The sequence below is a fragment of the Myodes glareolus genome, chromosome 2 (genome assembly GCF_982192425.1).
Source record: "Myodes glareolus chromosome 2, mMyoGla1.1, whole genome shotgun sequence".
Lineage (NCBI taxonomy): Eukaryota > Metazoa > Chordata > Mammalia > Rodentia > Cricetidae > Myodes > Myodes glareolus.
The window spans coordinates 94,916,968-94,936,987 of record NC_142027.1 but is presented as its reverse complement, the minus strand read 5'-3'; the positions used below and the strand labels follow the sequence as shown (position 1 = coordinate 94,936,987).

General features: G+C 40.7%; 1 protein-coding gene across 2 annotated transcripts in view; it reads right to left on the bottom strand.

Moving 5' to 3' along the window:
- The window catches only part of Prkdc (protein kinase, DNA-activated, catalytic subunit), a 165,153-nt gene that overhangs the window by 7,042 nt on the left and 138,091 nt on the right, over nucleotides 1–20,020 (bottom strand). For both annotated transcript variants that reach the window (XR_015737081.1, XM_048452450.3), the window contains exons 70-82: nucleotides 16,915–17,089; nucleotides 14,781–14,974; nucleotides 12,966–13,170; nucleotides 12,116–12,261; nucleotides 9,745–9,956; nucleotides 5,068–5,155; nucleotides 4,826–4,969; nucleotides 4,055–4,259; nucleotides 2,569–2,636; nucleotides 1,528–1,748; nucleotides 1,170–1,262; nucleotides 310–399; nucleotides 68–139 (exon numbers count right to left, since the gene is read on the bottom strand). Coding sequence is in view for 1 of the 2 variants with exons in the window: in XM_048452450.3 (XP_048308407.3) it covers nucleotides 68–139; nucleotides 310–399; nucleotides 1,170–1,262; nucleotides 1,528–1,748; nucleotides 2,569–2,636; nucleotides 4,055–4,259; nucleotides 4,826–4,969; nucleotides 5,068–5,155; nucleotides 9,745–9,956; nucleotides 12,116–12,261; nucleotides 12,966–13,170; nucleotides 14,781–14,974; nucleotides 16,915–17,089 (1,913 nt within the window). In the remaining variant the exon portion in view is untranslated. The remainder of the gene's footprint in view (nucleotides 1–67; nucleotides 140–309; nucleotides 400–1,169; nucleotides 1,263–1,527; nucleotides 1,749–2,568; nucleotides 2,637–4,054; nucleotides 4,260–4,825; nucleotides 4,970–5,067; nucleotides 5,156–9,744; nucleotides 9,957–12,115; nucleotides 12,262–12,965; nucleotides 13,171–14,780; nucleotides 14,975–16,914; nucleotides 17,090–20,020) is intronic.

Genomic DNA, 20,020 nt, shown 5'->3' with positions numbered 1-20,020 from the left:
GAGAGAGATAAATCACATATAGTTCCTGCCATGCCACTAGTGTTTGTGAAGTCACAAATATACTTACTTTAAGAGATCAGCAGGCACTTTATTTTCCCTTTTTCTAAAAGCCATGACTGTTTCTGTATGGTTAGCTCTTCTGTGATTTAAGACAAACATTTCATTAGAACCAAATTCTGGTGAACTTAAAACTATTTATACTAAAATATAGTATCATCTAGGCAGAGCAGGTAGATCTTTGTGAGGTTAAGACTCAAAAGTTTGCATTTTTTAGAAGAATGAACAAATGTAAATCAAAACCAAACTTACTTGTACATTAGTGCATAGGCTCCACCATCACTTTTCCCCGACATTTTCATTAGCCAGTCTTTATATTCACGAGCTGGTGCATAAGGATCACTAGCAAGAAGGGAAAAGGGAATTAGAATTAAGGAGGTATTCTGCATGGCAAAGAATACTGAAACTTTATTAAAAAACAGTGAAGAATAAATACAACTTTCAATGACTCCAGGATAAACTCAAACAACTTCCTTATGTGAAAACTCAGGCATAATCAAATCAGGTGCAAAATATTTCCCTCTTCATGCAGAGAAAAATGAGATGTTAAAATAAACACCAAAGTCTGTGACCCAGGCATGTCACCCTGAAAGGCAGCCTGGCAATAATAATATTGCTGCTGGTAGGCCTCATTTGACCATAAGCCACTTTTACAAATCATTCACAAAACATCTGCTTTTCCTTATTTTTTGACTAGTTCCAGATATTTCTTTACCATTTCCTGAATGCAGATATATATAAAACCCATCTTAGGTATGATAAAGTATTTTCTTAATGCCAGAAAATGCTCATCTTGAATTTGAGAAGCCTTTAGTAACACTGCACAGGTGAGAGTCAGCACTTGTACAGGCGGACACACTGTAGTGTGCATATACTTGGTCACTTTTAAGTTTGTGCTGTAGCTTTCTTAATGAGCTTTCAGAAGTCAAACAATTACAAGTTGAGGGGCAGGTTGATAGCATGAGTCAATGATTCCAATCCTGGCACTCAGGATCCAATGCCAGCCTGGACTACACAGTGAAATTTAAAAAGCTGTCATGTTCCTTAAACTCTAGTGTAGGCAGAGCGCTACGCATTTCCAGGCCATCCCATGTGACATAAGAACACACTACCTGCTATAAGCCACTTTCTCCTCTTTCGACATATTATTCAAAAGAAGGTCCTTCAAGGTCATAGTATTTTCAATCCATTCAATTAATCCTAATCTGAAAAATAAAATACAATGTTTCAAATAAGTGCAAACAAATCCCAACTGCTCCTTCTTCATCAGAAAAAATGTTCTGAAGAATAAAAGCAAAACAAATTTCTTCCTGTCCGGTCTACACTTCCTCACTCACTTTCATATGTGAGTCTAGTTGAGTTCTGTCCATGGGACACTTCCAGCACCTACAGACATACTTTAGGGCTCAGACAGGGTGGGATGTATGTATATACCCTTCCCCTATACATATAGTCTCACTCGGACCATACCTGGAGGTCATGGGCACCACACGGTAAGTCCTTAACTGCATGCTTCTCTGACTGCAGGCAGCATTCTGAGCGAGAATGGCATTCATGATCTCAAAGAGCTGCTCAATGCGCTGGTCCTGACGGAGGTCCTCGCCGCCTTTTACCAGGAAGGGGTACTCCTTTTCATCATGGCCTCGAATAACAATGCGCTTTGGTTTCCTCAAGGAGGCCATTACTTTTACCTTTAAACATTAAGAGATTTGTTGTTTTAAAAAAAATAATCTTGCTATGTTGTCTGGCTTAGTTTCTAATGCCTGGGCTCAAGTGGTCCTTCTACCTACTGAGTAGCTGGGGCTACAGTGTGCACTACTGCAGCGGGGGCAGGGGGAACCAAAAAAACCAAAAAACCTTAAAACAGTATTAGAGTAGCTCACCACACCCTAGTCAGGGCAGATGCATCCCTCAAAGAAAGCCCTCTCTGGGAACACTCAGGTGGCATGGGCTGAGGCTCCAGGGCCATCTGTCATCTTGAGGGCTGTGCTCATGTACATTCAATATTCTTGGCTACAGACACTGCCTAAAACCATGGATATCCTTCTCAACATGTGATGTCTACCATAATGGTTTTCTTTTATAAAAGATTAATTCTACACATAACCTACAATGGATATATACAGCTTATACTTCATTTACTATATTTTTCTCTATTTTTGACATTGTAATTTAATTACAACATTTCTCCTTCCAAACCCTCCCACCTCTCCTTCAAATTCATGGCTTCCATTTTCATCAATTGTTATTGCAGTCATATAAGTATTTGTATTTACATATATATTCTTAAACATAACCTATTAAGACCATATAGTGCTACTTGTATATATGTTTTCGGGGCTGACCATTTGGCACTTAACTTACAATACTCTTAAATACAACTGATACTGAAACACAGGAGACATTACCTTTAGGAATCTGATCAATATAATAATTTGGGAACAACAGGCTACTGTGAAGTTGACCAACACATCAAATGACACAGAGCCAATGATAACAAACACAACATACCCGCTCATCAAATCCAGAGATCCGCACATGATATTCAGGCAGTGGCTTGCCCTTGCCATCGTACTGGCCTAAAACAGACACAGAGCCTTGCTTAGATACCGTCTGGTATAAAACTCACATTTTAAGACATATATGTTGATTTAACAAAATATGTTGATGTAACATGATACTTATTTTTTCTTTAATTCAAAATTTTAATTTATAGAAATCAGCCATAGCAGGCATGGTAGTACACACCTTTAATCCCAGCACTCAGGAGGCAGAGGCAGGCGGATCTCTGTGAGTCCAGGTCAGCCTGGTCTACACAGTGAGACCCCGTGCTAAAACAAAACAGCAACAACAATAAAGAAAGAAAAATAAAAAATTACAGCCTTTTTTCCTGAAGCTGGTGAGTGTAACTACACAGTTGTCAACAGTGAAGAGACTGCTTCTTCCAAGCTTTCTCTTACTTTTGTTGAGAAGGGAAAACCAGCCACCAGATTAAAACGCTCCTTTTTTGTGGGGGAAATTCTAGGTTGGGAAACATGGAATAGAAGAATTTCTTCTGACAGTTTGCTGCATGTGACATTTCAGAGTCATAAATTGTTTTCCTGTTGCTGCTCTCTTTGAATGGGACCAGGCGTGGCCTCCCAGGAAGCAGCCTCTCTACACTTGAACTTATTCCTGAAGAAAAGTTACGGGCAAGCAAGTAGGAATCAATGATTTGGGGTTACTGTAAACACTAAACGGAAATCTGAACACATGTACTAAATCAGTATGGGTTTTCCTGATAGTGAATATGGTTGGGGAAGGACATGAAGAGATGCCTCAGCAGTTATGAGCAATTGCTCTTCTTCCAGAGAACCTGAGTTTGGTTCCCAGCACCCATGCCCGGTGGCCTATGCCCACTTATTAACTCCAGCTCCAGGGGCTACAACATTCTCTTCTGGTCTGTGGGTACTTGCACTCACATGAATTTACCCCCACAGATACAAAACCAAAAATAAATAAATAATAATAAAAAGAGATGATCCATTAGGTAAAAGTGCTTCTGGCACAAGCACAAATCTCCCGCTCTCATGCAGAAGCCAGGTACGATAGCTGCAGTTATCTGTGGTCCTAGCTAGAACTGGAAGGCAGAGACAGGAGAATGCACAGGTGCACACAGGCCAGCCAGCCTGGCATGCGAAGTAGAAAAAAACAAGGTTCTGTCCCTCAAGCAAGGTTGAGAGAATGAATATCTTGGGTTGTTTTCTGACCTCTATATGCATATATATGTATGCTACACACAATATATACACCCCTCCTGCATTCTCATTCTCTCTCTCTCTCTCTCTCTCTCTCTCTCTCTCTCTCTCTCTCTCTCTCTCTCACACACACACACACACACACACACACACACACACACACCCCAGGATCCCAGTGTCATTACTTGGAAAACAAAAGTTCTTGCTGCCACGTTATTCTCCTTAAGGAGTGTTCTTGTCACTATAGGATGTTAACTAACCAGGAATCTCCACTTCATTTCCCGGGGACTGCACTTTGAATGCACTCATCCAGGGGGAGTACTCTTTCAGGTTCCCAGGCGGCTTCAGGTTTGTTCTCATCCTTACAAGTAGTTCATCAGTGATATTACGGAAGTGACTGGGCTTCATTGTAGGCAGCTTAGAACCACCATTCCCAAAGCTTTTGTCAAATTCTTTTCCGAAGGCCTGAAAATTAAAAATTTACTATTATGGCCACTGCTTCCATTGTATATTACAAAAAGCTTTACGTTTATGACTATTCCAAGACTTTAAAACATTTTGAGTGTTTGACAAATTCCCCTCTGTCACACTTGTCTGAAATACAGCTTTTTATAAGCAGTGTTGTTTACACAATCCCTCTGACTCTGGGCACTGCATCTGTAGAGTGTCTCTGAGCACCCAAACTGGTTCCCCAAATACATGCTTCAGAATACTTATAACCTCATATAAGGCAGAAATACTTTCTTGACCCAATACCTAAGTCATCTTAGAATTAAAAGCACTGAACTACATGTAATTTTCAGATACCAGAATCTGAGCATGAAGGGAACATAGTAGTAGAACCCCAAAATTTTGCCTACTGACCCACTTGTCACCACTGAATGGAAACATATTCAATGGAAACATACTCAAGCACTCTATCTTGCAGAAGGCATTGATCTAAATCAAACTCATTAACAACAGACAACAGTAAAGACCCAATCAAATGTGAATGCTGCTGCTACCAACAAGGCAACTGTATTTAGCCATACCTGTATGAACTTCCTTCTAAAGGGCCCCAAGCCCTTAGCCTGAAGGTCACCCAAGGCACTGTACATCCTTTTATACAGTTTTACAATATCATTTTTATTCACAGGATTCTTTTCAAGTTCATTTTTCATATCCTCAACCCAGTCCTGTGCCAAAAGAGAGAGAGGAAAGAATCAAGAAAAAAGTTAGACTATCCACAAATGCTGTTCACATTCATTTTTTATTGTCAAAGCTGTTTTCTTACCTTAAAGAGCATATCAGGATTGGAGAGCTGGTCTAGGGCATTAATAAAAACTTGAATCTCTCCTCCTTGATCAAGTTTACTTTTTATCCTATAAAAAAGTACCAGGTTTAGACCAAGTGTTGTGGCACACGTCTTTAATCCTAACACTCAGAGGCAGAGACAGGTGGATCTCTGTGAACTCAAGGCCACCTTGGTCTACACAGAGAGTTCCAGGACAGCCAGGGATACACACAGAGATCCTGTTTCAGAACACCACCACCACCACCAGGTTTAGGTAGTAACCAGGTCTATTTTTATATATTTAAAATATAGATTTAGAACATATACTTTTATACATACAAACTCATGTCCTACACACACACACACACAGAGCAACGAACAGTCCAAGGAAGTAGTGATTTGAGAATTATATATTAGATTGACAGTGGTTCTCAACCTGTGGGTCAAACTCTCTGGCAGTTGAAAGATACTTTCACAGGGGTTGCATATTAGATGTCTTGCATATCAGATATTTATTTTATGATTCATAATAGTAGGCAAATTACAATTATGAAGTAGCAATGGAAGTAATTTTATGGTTGGGGTCAGCACAAAACTATATTAAGGAACTATATTAAGGGGTTGCAGCATTAAGAAGGTTGGGAATAGAGCTATAGTAAGAATGGATACTGACGAATATAATTTGTTTTAAAGCATCTTGAAGTAGGACAGGTGCTTCTTCACAAATATTTTTCATGTGTTCACTTTTAAAAATAGTCCTACTGTTCTAGAGACTCTGTTCACAGATGGTGTAGCTGATGAGGCAAGGTGGTGCAAGTGTTGTGTGCACAGACTGTGACAACTGATATGTCGTTCATCTTACTCGGCAATAAAGAAATTCAGCTCATGTCAGAAACAGCTGTCTAATATAATTATTTTTAATTATCTTATTGACTGTATTCATACATAGTGATGATTTCATAAAGACAATTTATTCAAGTACACCATGGACTTTGACCATCTCTGCTTCCTAAGACCCTCGACTTTCGCTCCCACCTATGAGTATCTTCCTTTCCCCAGACAATTTTGCTTCTACTTTCATGTCAGATGGACATACATATGAAAGAGAGGCTATCTGCTTGAGTCTGGCTTATTTCTCTTAATATATGATGAGGTCTTACTCTATTCATTTTCATGCAAACAACACAATTTTGTTTTTCTTTGTGGCTGACTAAAACTCTATGTAGTATCTATCACACACTGTTTACTCACTTAGGCGGATCCCAACAACTAGCTGTTGTAATAGTGTCACAGTACATAAGGATATACAGGTCTTTGTAGTTATGTGGTTTCTTAACAGTATGTTCACAGGAATAGCAGAGATGGATAATGTAGTAGGTCTAGTAGGTCTATTTTTGTTGTTGTTGTTACTGTCTGGAGATAAGGTTTCATTATGTATCCCTGGCAAAAAGAACAATGCTGGAGGTATCCCTACAGAGCCATTGTAACAAAAACTGCATGATATTTACACAAAAACAAATGGGTAGAAAAACGGAATAGAAGAGAGGACCCATATATAAACCCACTTGGTACATGTAGTGACCAAATCTTTGACGAAGGTTTCAAAAACACACACTAGGAAAACAAAAACTAGAGCCTCTGAGCTACATAGTGAAACCTATGTCAGGACAGCAGCAAAACGAAGAGAAATAGAACTACCATATGATCTAGTTACATATTCCTGGGAATATACTTGTAACGATCCACATAATTACAGAGCTACCTGCATATCTTTGCTTATTATAGCTCACTTCATGAGCCCATTTATTAGTTAGATTGTGTGGGATTTTTGGTGTTTAGTTTTTTAGTAGTCTATTTCAGAAATTAATCTTCTGAGGGATATTCGATCACAGTGTGAACCCCAAGTCTGCATTTTTGTTAATTACATAAAATTAGCCTCGGGTCAGGAGGTTGAGTTAGCAATTAGATGACAGAAAGTAATCACAGAGCAGCAGAGGGCATCTGGAAGGGATAGAGAGATGCACCGGAAGTAGTAGGGAGGGACTTTGACTGGTGTGGCTTTTTTTTTGTTTGTTTGTTTAGACAGGCAGAAGGACATGCTTCTTGGAGAAAGGTTAGCCAGTTGCTACTCAATCTCTCTGAGATAGCAGGTTTTCAACCCAGCCTTTGACTCTTGAGTTCTGTTATAAATAAATTGATACAGATTTAGTTGAAGTTACCTTTAGCGGCAGTGACAGAGCCAGTGCCTACAGGAACAGAATTCCCGCAAGGCTGTGGTCTGAGCAGCAGGGCCGCTGCCAGAGAAGTAGGTGGGTAACTGCAGAGTCAACAATTGCTGGCTGAAATAGCAGTAGATTAAAGAGCACAGCCACTGTGTTGAAGCTAAAAACAACATTTCTGTTTCATTAATCCAACACTCAGGAGGCAGAAGCAGGTGGATCTCTGTAAATTCAAGGCCAGTCTAGTCTACAGAGCAAATTACATGACAGCCAGGGCTATACGAAGAAACCCTGTCTTGAAAAACCAAAAGAAGAAAAAAAAATCAATAATTTATGCTGTGACTGTTATTATTTACTACTATACTGATTTTGAACTTGGCTTGTTTTTATTTTTCTAAGATCTTATACTTTCTTCTTAGAATCTTTTGTTTTCCATAGGCTCTGGTGTGTTTGCATTTTATTTAATTCTAGGCATACAAAAACTTTTCTCCTGATTTCTTCAATAACTCAGTCATCATTCAGTAGTGCATTGTTTAGACTCTGTGAGTTGCATATTGTTTACAACTACAAACTACTAAACTAAAAATTAAATTTCTCTTAGATTTATAGCTTGATTCCATTGTCACCAGAGAGATTATTTAATTTATTCAATATTATAAAGACTCCGTGTCCTAAAATATGATCTATTTTGGAAAAAGTACCATAGGTTGTTGAGAAGAATGTGCATTCTGTAGCTATTGAGTAGAATATTCTGTTCATTTATGTTAGTTAATACTGACGTTTCTGTATTTTGGGAGAGTAGAAAAACCTACTCTGGGTACTGAATCACTCACTGTAATTCTTAAGTCAACGAATGCCTTTGATATCAGTAGAGTTTGTTGTTTGGAATTGGTTTTACTGATGTTTGATGATGTTCAATGCACAAAATAACTCTGATGGAGGATGTGCCCAGGAAACAATGCACTTACAAGGTATTCTTGTGTAGGTCACACCAAGGCTCATTATGTCGTTAGTCTCAACTTATACATAACCACAGCAGTGAAAAAGATGACACCTTAGGCTATCTATTGTGCCCCAATTTAGAAGAGGGATCTCTCTGTGTGTGCGTGTGCGCGCACGCGCACACACACACACACACAAACACACAGACACGATATATATATACGTGAGTATTCGAGAGTGTGCACTTGTGTGTGCACAAAGCAGGAGTGGGTCTCACTTTCTGCCTTATTTCCTTGAGACAGAGTCTCTCAATAAGCCCAAAGCTCATTGTTTTGCCTAGGCTGCCTGGTCAGTAAGAACTCAGGATCTGCCTGTCTTTGCAACCCAATGTTGAGGCTACAAGTACATACAGCCATGGGTGCTGGGGATGGAACTCAGGTTCTTGTGCTTGCAGAATAAGCTCTCTTACCATCTTAGCTATCTCCCCAGTTTCTCTGGATTCATATTATTATATTTTTATTTATTTGCAGTATATTGTTTATATACAGTCTCCTGTCACAACTTCTAGAGTACTTGTGACTAGAGGTATGCATTACCATGTCAATACTCCAATGTGTCTTAAAGGACAGCTCTAGAGCAGTCTTAGCTGGGGTTTCTACCACTGTGATAAACACCAAAAAGAGAAACAACTTAGAGATGGGAGGGTTTATCTCAGTAGCTCAGTGTATAGTTCTCAGGGAACAGTACATCCCTGGGGAGGGAAGTCAGGGTTTGACCTCAAGGCAGGAAGGGAATGCTGCTTACTGGCTTGCTCCTTAAGCCCGGTTTGCTCAGCCTGCTTCTTTCTTACTTTTTTTTTTTTCTTTCCTTTTTTGAGACGGAGTTTCACTGTAGCTTTGGGGCCTGTCCCTGGAACTAGCTCTTGTAGACCAGGCTGGCCTTGAACTCACAGAGATCCACCTGCCTCTGCCTCTGAGTGCTGGGATTAAAGGTGTGTGCCACCATTGCCCTGCTCAGCCTGCTTTCTTATACAACCCAGGACCAACTGCTCAGGAGCAACACCATCCACTTGAGCTGGGCCATCTCTTATCAATCATTAACCAAGAAAATGCCCCACCAGGCTACTCAAGTGGGGTCATTTTCTCAATTGAGGTTCTCTCTTCCCAGATGACCCTAGCTTGTGTCAAGGGCAAACCAATTAGGACAAGAACTGATGCAAAAAGCATCTCATTTAGTCTATATATTATTTAATATAATAGTATTATAATATAATAAATAGTCTATATTTAATCTATATATTATGCAAAAGATTATAAACTACGGGCATGCAGGCAAGCACCTAAGACAATATTTTCAAAAATAGAGAAATTCTGTAACAAGTATACGGAGAAAAGATAAACTCAAGAGAAGTCTAAGAATTTTGATGCTTCATGAAAAGTTCAAATGTATTTGCATGTTTTTGCTTTCACCACACAAAATTTTTATCCATCTTATCAGCCCAACACCAAAGCATTACCTTTCAACAAACGCCTTATTCTTCTGACCGGAAGAAGTCTGTTTAAAGGAGTAGCTTTCGCTGCTTATTATGAAAGGGTAGATGACGGCCTGGGGGTAGTTATCAGCAATCTCTTCCACTGTGTGCTGCACTGCAATGGCTTCCTCTTTATCCAGTAAGGCCATCATGTGGCTGATCCAACCAATGAACTGCCAGCAAGGAATGGATGAAATCTAAAATTCAGAAAACTACAGTTTGAAAATGAACCAAACACTTGACACTATTTAACCATAAAGGCTATAAAGGCAAAATAGGTTTAATATGAAATGTCTTATATGCAAGTCTCTCTCTTAGCTCTCTTTAGCTAAGGAAACTTTGGATTCTTTCAAGCAATTTTTGTACAGGTACATACATATTCTTTGTATTTAAAGAATACTTTAAAATTCTAAAATATTTTTATAAATAAAACACTCTAAAATATTTAAAGAATACTTGCTATAGTGGTTTGAATAAAAATGGCCCCTATAAGCTCATATATTTGAATGCTTGGTCCCCAGTCAGTAGAACTGTTGGGGAAGGATAAGGAGGTATGGCCTTGTTGGAGGAGGGGTGCTAGGGGTGAGCTTTGAGATTTCAAGACTCCCACCATTCGTAGTGGGCCCAGTCTCCATGATGGCTGTCTTAAGATGAGAGCTCACCTACTGCTACAGCGTCATGCCATTCCTGCCTGCTTGTAGCTAGGCTCCCGACTCTAATCCTCTGAAACTGGATGCCCTCCAAAACCACTGTCTTCTGTAAGTTGTCTTGTACATGATATCTTATCACAGGAATATAAAAGTAACAAAGACCAATTTACCTCATTCTTGTAGCAGCTATACATTCCATTTTACTTACTGTATTATCATGAATATTAGGCCCTCATGGGGTAAGAGCCCTGACAACATGGTAGGCCCTCAAGCGGATGAGTCGCCCTCATGGGGTAAAGTCATGACCCAGGGCTGGAGAGAAGGTTCAGAGGTTAAGAGCACTGTCCAGAGTTCAATTCTCAGCAACCACATGGTGGCTCACAACCATCTATAATGAGAGCTCTTCTGGTGTGCAGGCATACATGCAGGTAGAACACTATACATATAAAAAAAGAAAGAAAAAAAGAAAGGAAGGAAGGAAGAAAGGAAGGAACAGAGAGAGAGAGAGAGAGAGAGAGAGAGTCCTGACAACACGGCAACCCTCAGGGCTTACAGATAAACAGTAAGGTTTTGCTATACATAGCTGGGGAGATGGCTCAGTTGGTAAAATACAACTGGGTTCAGTTCCCAATACCTATGGGGAGATGAGGTGCAGTAGCATGGACCTGCAATCCCGTGCTGGGGAGGAAAAGACAGGACCTAGCCTAATTGGCAAGCTCTAGGTACAGGGAGAGACTCTGTCTCAAGAGATAAAGTGGAGAGAAGTTGAGGAAGACACAGAAATGGACCTTTAGCCTGGGCACTCATGCACACACACAAAAGACAAGATCTTGCTACATAAAGTAGTAGGTACCTGTTAGTCCTTTCTGAACTCTTATTTTCAAGTCAAAATTTGTGTCTATTTTCTAGTTATAAATCTGTAAAAATATGAAGGAACCTTTCAGATGGCCCTATTCTTTTATACATGGAGTCTGCTTATACAGATTGAACCCACAGGACAGGGGCATGGCCAGCATGTGGATCCCCAAGTGAGCCATGGAACAAAAGTACTGAGGCTGCAGACTGTTACATGTGCATACATAAACCTCTCAATTCCCACTTAGTCTTCTCCCTAGGCTAAGATACCAACAGATGTTACAGACTGTAGCTTCATCTGTGTGGGTTGAAAAATTCCATACAAAGTCCCAATCTGTTCAGAAATATTCCTCCTTGATTGATTTGGTCCTTGTTCAGATATAGTTCTTACTATACCCACAAAGGAAAGTAGGTAAATGTGAACACTCATACTTTTAATCCACTAAATACTCAGCATATAGCAGAACTCAGTGTTGGTTGGAAAAGCTGTAATATGGCACTGTGCAGATGTTCAGCGGGCAAGGCTTTGCTGTACTAGCACGAGAAAGGGCTGGGTCTGGATCCTCAGAGCCCATGTGAAGTCAGATATGTTGTAGCGCTCATCTGGAGTCCTCAGACGCAGGGGGAACAGGAGGATCACACCAAATTACAAACATGGCAGAAGGTGAGGAATGATACCCAGGGTTGTTCTCTGACCTCCACAAGCACGATGTAGCATGTGTATACACACAAAGGTTAAAAAAAAAAAAGGCCAGAACATGTGTGTGTATATTACACACACTGAGTCTGGATATAAATAAACGTGTGTCTTTAATTCCTGAAAGCTCTCTTCCACTCTCAAGAATACCAACCTCTTTTGTCATTATGTTTAAGGTCTCCTCTGGATACTGTTCTACAATCTGAAGTAATCTAGGAAACTTCAGCCTGGCTTCAGAAGAGTTTAACTTTAATGCTCGTAACAGTTTCTCCACCACAAGTGCTGGATATGCTTCCAATTCTACAGCACCAAAGACAGTAAAAAGGAAAGTGATGATTAGCATACAAACCATAAATGTGACAAATAATTAATAGTAATTAATTTCCCTTTTTTGGCTTTTTTTTTTTTAAAGTCTATCACTGTTCCCTCTCCAGTGCTTTTCTTTCAGTTAAGAAAAGTCACATGCTTGTCTAATCCTTCAGGAAGCAGTTTCTGTCCTGGACTGAGAGCACACGCTGGATTATGCTTTTGACTTTATTCCCAGAGCAAGAGGCAAACCACCTGAACCAATAACAAATGGCAAGTAAAATAAGTGACGTGAAGCAAATGAGTCGGGTGCAATGGCTCACATGTGCATTGCTAGCATTGGCAGGCAGAACAGAATGGCAAGTTCAAGGCTGGCCTGTGCTACACAGTAAGACATTGTCTCTAAAAGTTAAGGGATGGAGTCTTAGCTCAGTGGTGGAGTTCTTGCCCAGCATTATCAAGGCTGATTGAAATCCCAAAATTTCCAATAAATAAGCAGATTCTATTGAATACAGTTATGTTGCTTGGAGATACTATCATCTCTAAAGAAGAAACAAAGCAAAATATCTACTATTTGAAACACATGCACACACATGCACGCACACGTGCACACACACACACACACACACACACACACACAAGCGTGCACACTGTCAAAAGCACCTATACATTTTCAAGCTTACATAGAGAGTACTAACCTGTACTTCTCTTCTGTGATGCACTGGATGCACTCTCTTCTACCTTTCGGAGCTGTTGGTCACAGAAACCTACCAGTGTCATATACGCATGGGCCTGCTCAGTTGCAGCCTCATGGCCCCAGCAGGAAAGCTGGTTTTCCTCTTCAGCTGACTGCACGGCCTTGGAGAAGTGATGGAATGCTCTCTGGTACAGACCTGAGATTACCTGGAATTCAGAAAATGCATTATTAGATCAATAGCTTTGAAATGACACTGAGACGTTAGGTGTGGTGTGCACAGTCCCAACCGAAGCAAGAGAATCCCTGAGGCCCAAGAGTTTGATGTCACCTAGTCAATAGTGAGACCCCTTTCTAATAAAATAAACAAAATATACTTAAAGCTAGGGTTAACTGTGGGATGTGTTTCTGTATATGTGTGTGTTGTTTGTGCATGCACATATACCCCAGATGCAAGGCGTTAAATAATCCCAGCAAAATCTGGAGCATACAAGAACCAGAAAAACTACAGAGAACATGCCAGTCAGTCAATGGGCCATAAAGAGCTGGGTCAGTCTAAGGGACTGTGAACCCCACTGGGATTCAAAAATTTGATGAAAGCTGGGGCTGTATGTTCAGGTTCTGCAAAGATATCAGTGACACTGAAAAGGAAGAAGACAGGGCCACTTGACTACACTGAGACAAGACAGAAGATGGAGAAGAAGCTAACTACTAAAAACACAAAATTATCTGAAAGTCAAAAAGAAACAACCACCTCACCACTGCCCACAAACTAAGCAAAGCGGCACTAACTACAAAAGCAGAAAAAGCTATTTTACCCTAAAAGCTTGGAGAGAAACCATCTCAATGGAAATTAGTGATGAAATTTCATATACAAACTCATGGAAGAACTACTCCAACAAAAACTTGCTTTAAAGACTTGTATTACCAAATTGGACATGTAATCCCAGTATTCAAGAAGCAGAGGTAGATGGATTGCTCTAAGTTGCAAACCAACCTAGTCTACATAATCAGTTCTAGTACAGCCAGGCTTATACAGCAGGAGAAAAAAATAAAACAACAAAACAATAACAAAAGCTGGGCAGTGGTGGTGGCGCACGCCTTTAATCACAGCACTCGGGAGGCAGAGGCAGGCGGATCTCTGTGAGTTCGAGGACAGCTTGGTCTACAGAGTGAGTTCTAGGACTGGTTCAAAAGCTGAGAAACCCTGTCTCAAAAAACTAAAAAAGCCAAAAACCAAAAACCAAAAACTCAATACATCCCCTGTACTATTCAGGGGGCTGGGATGAAACTCAGTTGGTAGAGTGCTTGCTTAGTTTTCATGAAGTCATGGGTTCAGTACACAGTGCCATATCAACTAGGTGTGATTTCACACATCTATAGTCCTAGCACATGGGAAGTAGAGAAAATTCAAATCCATTCTTGGCTACAAAGCAAGTTTAAGGCATGCCGGGGATACATAGGACACTGGCTAAAGAACAAACAAAATCAACAAAAACAGAAGATATAATTCAAATACCAAATAATAGGATTATGCCAAATAACATGGATTATGTGAGAAACTTGAAATGACAGGGGTTAATCATTTCATGTCATTTCATCTTTTTATTTTAACTATGTTTTTAAGACCAGGTCTAGCTCTGTAGCTCAGGCTGCACATGGTGCTGTCTCCCCAGTGCTAGGCTTGCAACTGTGAGCCACTACACCTGGCTTTGAGTCCATAAAAGAACACTCTGTTACTGATGATCGACTTTGTCCTGAGGGTAGCACATGAAAGACATGCAGCAGAAGAAAGACTGCCCTCCTCCACTTTTCTTACCTTCTCTGTGCTTTCCGCATTAGATCCAGAAAGGGCCAAGACTGATTTGGCCTTGCTTTCCTCCAGGTCCAACAGGCAGGCAGGCTCCCTGTTGATAGCATCGGCCATGATCTTGAAAGTTGTCCCCAGGAGAATGTTCTGGTCACAAGAGACCTGACTACTTTTGTTTAAGTAGTTTGACATATTAGTCTCATCTTTTGGATTAAAAAAAGAAAGAAAGAAAAAGAAAAGAGAAAATGTGGTTTTTTATAAAAGAAGAAATTCATAGTCGGTAAGTTTTTTTTTTCTATTAAGATATTAATTTAAAAAGGCACAGAGCCTGGCTTCATTTTCTGATAAAATAAGTTTTTTTTCTTTTTTTAAACTTTCTTTTTATTTATTTTAGGTGTCTTTTATATCATGCATCTGGATCCATTCATTTCTCCATCCCTTTGCATCTGTCCTCTGCCCCTGCACCCCCATTCAAAATAAAACAAAATTTAAGCGAAAAAGGGGGAAAAAACGGGAGATTTAAAATCTCAACATGGAAGTTGCAGTGTGACACAGAGAGCCACACAGTAAACGCCTTTGTCCATATATCTTTACTTGCAAGTGTTCATTGCAGAGTCACTGGCCTGGTTGGAGGCCTCTGGTGTCTGCTACACTATCGATGTTGGGCCCTCATTGGGACTCCTCTCGGATACCCTGTTGTTTCCTGTCTTGTGGAGATCTGCGGCTTTGGGTTTGTGGATCAGGTCTCTCAAGTGCTCTAGCAGATCACAGATGGAGTGGAAATTGGAGCAGGCCAAGTTATAACCCGGGTCTGGGCCTGGGCAGCTGCAGGGTTGGTCTGCCTGCCAGTTCTCCCCTGTCCTCACCACCAGGGTGAGTTCTCCAGCATTGTCCTGGCTAATTCATCTCCTGCAGCAATGAGCGAGGGTGAGACCAGTTCTCCTGCCTTCAGGCCCTCACGGTTGGCTCTCTCACACCTACAGCATCAGAGCCACCTCTATTATGTTATCCACTGAAGGTACAGGGGCCACTGCAGCTGGTGAGGGGCAGGGACAGCCCTCTTGCTTTTATGACCCCAGGGCCAGTTCCTCCACCTGTCTCAGGCATTGATGGGTGGGTGGTGATGGTGGGGGCATCTCTCCTCTGCCCATACCCATGTGAAAAAAATTTCTTAGCCTTGCTAATATAAAATGTTTTTGTTAAAAGGAAACACTGAAATCCACAGAATTATGGTTTAAAAGTAGGAATAACCTTTTTATTCTAGTATTAGTCATATTTTATCAAATTCCTAGTTTTGTTTGTTGCAAAGAACAGAAGATAGCTCTTATTAATATGTTTATATACATTAATATCCCAGGACATATTTTTTAGACCTACAGTATGGGTGCAGTTTATGAAACAAAAGTATAGTGCTGGGCAAGGAACTCGGGGCTGCGCACCCAGTAGTGCGCCCACGGGGAAGTAAACCTAGAGCCTCAAACATGCCGACAACTATACTCATAGTTTTACTATCAGCACAGCGATTCAAGAAACCCTAGGATCATTGTTTACCTTTCCTCATTCCCCCCCCCTTTTTTTTTGAGGCAGTCTTCTTCCTATATAATAGTGGCTGGTCTTAAAATGGTGGCAATTACTCTGCCTTGGCCTCCTCTGTGCTGGAATTCCTGGTGTGTGCTACCACATGTGTGCTAGGAATGTTTTCTGGCCTTAGGATATGTGGAGAAAATAGTCAATTCTCTTGGTATTTTCACAGAGCCTGTGGCTGTGTGTTTCCCTGCGCAGAGTCCCACTGCATACCCTGAAGAGAAAGGCAGGAGCGTCAGATCCAACACATGCCCAAGGAAGGCATTTTTTTTTTTCTCAAAATTAAGGAAGCTAAGTATTGAAGAGAAAACATTTTAATTTCTGCTCTAAAGGTAAACATTCCTTTCTAAACTAAAATTCCATTTTAAAGGTAAACATAACTCTGAATGTTGTTCTGCATCAGTGCATGGATCTGCTCTCCTAAGGCCATGACATCACGTTGTGGCACTCTTTACCATGATCCAGAATATTCACAAGGCAGGTTTAAACCCTCAGACGAAGCAGCACAGAACAGCTTTGGAAGACGACATAACACAGCACCCAATAGCAGCCTAATTACCCAACAGCGTGACGGTTTTGAGCACGGTGAGAACTTGTTCCCGGGAGCTCTGGGTGCGGCTCCGGCCATGGCTCATCCGGCAGTAGCTATGTGCCCACTGCACTCGCCAAGGCTCTCTTGTTTTTGAATCTTTATGCAGCTCTTTCAGGAGTTTCATGGCAAGTGAGAAATTATTCTACATGAATAGAACAAAAAAAAAAGAAAGAAAAGGTTTTGGGATTCTCATTATTCAGCCAAAGGGGCTCAAGCTTTTGCTCTGGTAGCTCTGTGGGAGAGATATGGCCTATGTCTGAGAAAATTAGTCTTTTTAAATCTTTGCTGCCATCTCTTTCCCTTTCTGTTCCAGGAGATGTATCTATCAGGTGTGAAAAGGTAAATACTGTCTACATCTGACCAGTACAGAAAATTACTTTAAAAACTTTTCAGCTGGCCTGTTCCCCTTTCTACATAACACATATGCCCCAGAGCAGTCTCATTCACACCCACACACCCACACCCACACCCCCCCCACACACACTATTCTGTGTCTATGGGGGTGCATATGTGCACAGAGGTTTCAGGCCAACCTTACAGGTCATTTTCAGGTGTCGTTCACCTTGTTTTTTGTTCAGGGTCTCTTACTAGTCTGGAGCTTACAGAGTAGGCCAGGCTGGCCGGACAGTGAACCCCAGAGATTTGCTCATCTCTACCTCCCAGCACTGAGATTTAGTACGCATCTCTTTACATGGGCTCTGGACATTAAGCACTTTCTGAATAGTGTGCACACTTACATCTAAAGAATGCTTCAGCATTTCTTTTGAGCATACTTAAAAATATTTACAGTATTTACACCAAACATCTAAATTCCAACCGTTTTTACCAGCCTAAAGAGAAACTCTTAGTTCCATGGTAGTCATGCTCGGTCTCTCTAGCTGGGGCATCCAGGATACATTTTCTACCTAAGTCCTGTCCTAGATATTTCAAAACAATGGTATTAGAAAATAATGCATGATTTTGTAGGGCTCGTTTTATTCACTACATTTCCAGACTCATCCATGTTGTAGTGTGTCAGCACTTCATTCTTTATGGCCAATTAATGATCTGCAGTACAGATGCAGTATTCTCTTACATGGGCATCTACTGATGACTGTTTGCATTCTTCCTATCTTTCCAGATAACGTGAACGCCGTGAAAAACTGTTTACACATTTTTGTGCAGACTTTTATATCTCCCTTCTCTTGGGTATGTCTAGGAATGGAATTTGTAGAACATATGACAATTCTGAAATTGCTAAACTGCTCTTTTTTTTTTTGGTGTATATTCCCACCAACAATGTACATTTTTTTATATTTCCCACCCACGTCCCCAGCAATGATTCTTCTGTGACAGTCGCCACACTGGTGTGGAGTGGTGCCTCATTGCTCTGGTGACTAATGTGTTTATTGTCCATTTACATATCTTCTTCGAAGAAATGCCTCAACTATCTAAAGAATTATTTTAGTTTTCATCATGTGTCTTTCTATATGCAGGTGCATGTTGTCATGGAGCCTAGAAAAGAACACTGGGTACCCTGGAGCTGGAGTTACAGTACTGAGCTGCACGATGTGGGCATTAGGAATTGCTGGAAAAGAACCCCAGCACTGAAAATGCTGAGCCATCTCTCCAGTTCAATTCCTTTTTCATTTGTGCTTTTGAAGTAGTGTCTCATACAGTCCAGGCCGGCCTCAAATTCTTTATTTTCCTGGATTCATCTCACTAGTGCTGGGGTTACATGTGCCAGCATGTCTGGTTTGGAGAAATGTCTACCAAATCCTATGCCCATTTTAAAACTGGGGGAGACCATTACAGAAAACTACAACCAATCAAAATGTAGAGTTGTAAAGCCAATCCAATGGATACATCTACAATAAAATACCTGGACCTAAGGTTCAGGGATCATTGTGAAAGAGGGGGCAGATAAAAGAGCCAGAAAAACAGAGTTTGCTGTGAGATCATATCTCCTAGGAATGTGGGTGCTACATCTATAAAGTACTCAACATGAATGCCTAAACATGATCTGAACAAGAACAACAGATATAGTAAGATGGACTGGGAAGGCCCAGGATGCCTCAACCCTATTCAAAGAACTACAGGCAACTAAGAAATGCTGAGGGCATGAAAAACAGTCTACTCCAAGGAAGAACATACCAGTAACACCAAATGGTCAACCCTGACAACATATATATACTTATGCATTTAGGAATAGACACACACAGACACATGCATCCATGTAGGTATGTAACAACAATTAAAGAAAAAAAACCATGAATTTGAAAAAGAACAAAATGGGGTATATGGGAGAGTTTGGAGGAAGGAAAGAAAAGAGGAAAATATTGTAATTATATTATAATCCCAAAAAGGAATAATTAAAAACCAAACCAAATCAACCTTCCCCCCAAAAGGAACTGGGTTTTTTGGTTTTTCTTTTTCTTTTTTTTTTCAGCCCAGTACCAGGAAGAAGAAATCCCCTTTTGACTGGTAGACCAGGGTAGTCCAAGTGACTGACAAACTAGAGACTATTGATAATGGTCCTTGGTCACCCCTCAGAGGTTGAAGGCAAGCCTCTTGCTGAAGACACTCAGGTGGTTTGAGCTGGATCTGACCTGAGAGTCTCCGTCCTGCAGTCTAGCTTCCACAGTAGCATGAAATACTATGCAAACTACTGAGGGAGGGAAACAACAGTCCTGTCCAGCTGATACCTAAGAGCCACAGTGATCAGCATGACAAGGTATCTGTAAAGGTGCAGTAAGCGGTATCTCGTGGTGGTGATAGTCAACAACTGTTTAATAGGACTTAAGGCCCACTCAGTAGGAAGGAAAACATGCCTAGTCCTGGAAACCTCAACAACTTCCCATGGCTAATGAGGTCACATATTTCAGAAAAGAATCTTCTGCCACTTGGCTGGACTAGCATAATTACTTACCACATTCAAAATCTTACCTTTATACACACAAATCTGTATAGCTAACCCTCCTCAAAGAAGCTTCACTTTACAGAAAATGGAGACCATCACAGAAAACCACAATTGGACATAATTCAAAGGAAGGTGGGGAGCCCAGCACCAGTGGATATAAATACCACAAATACT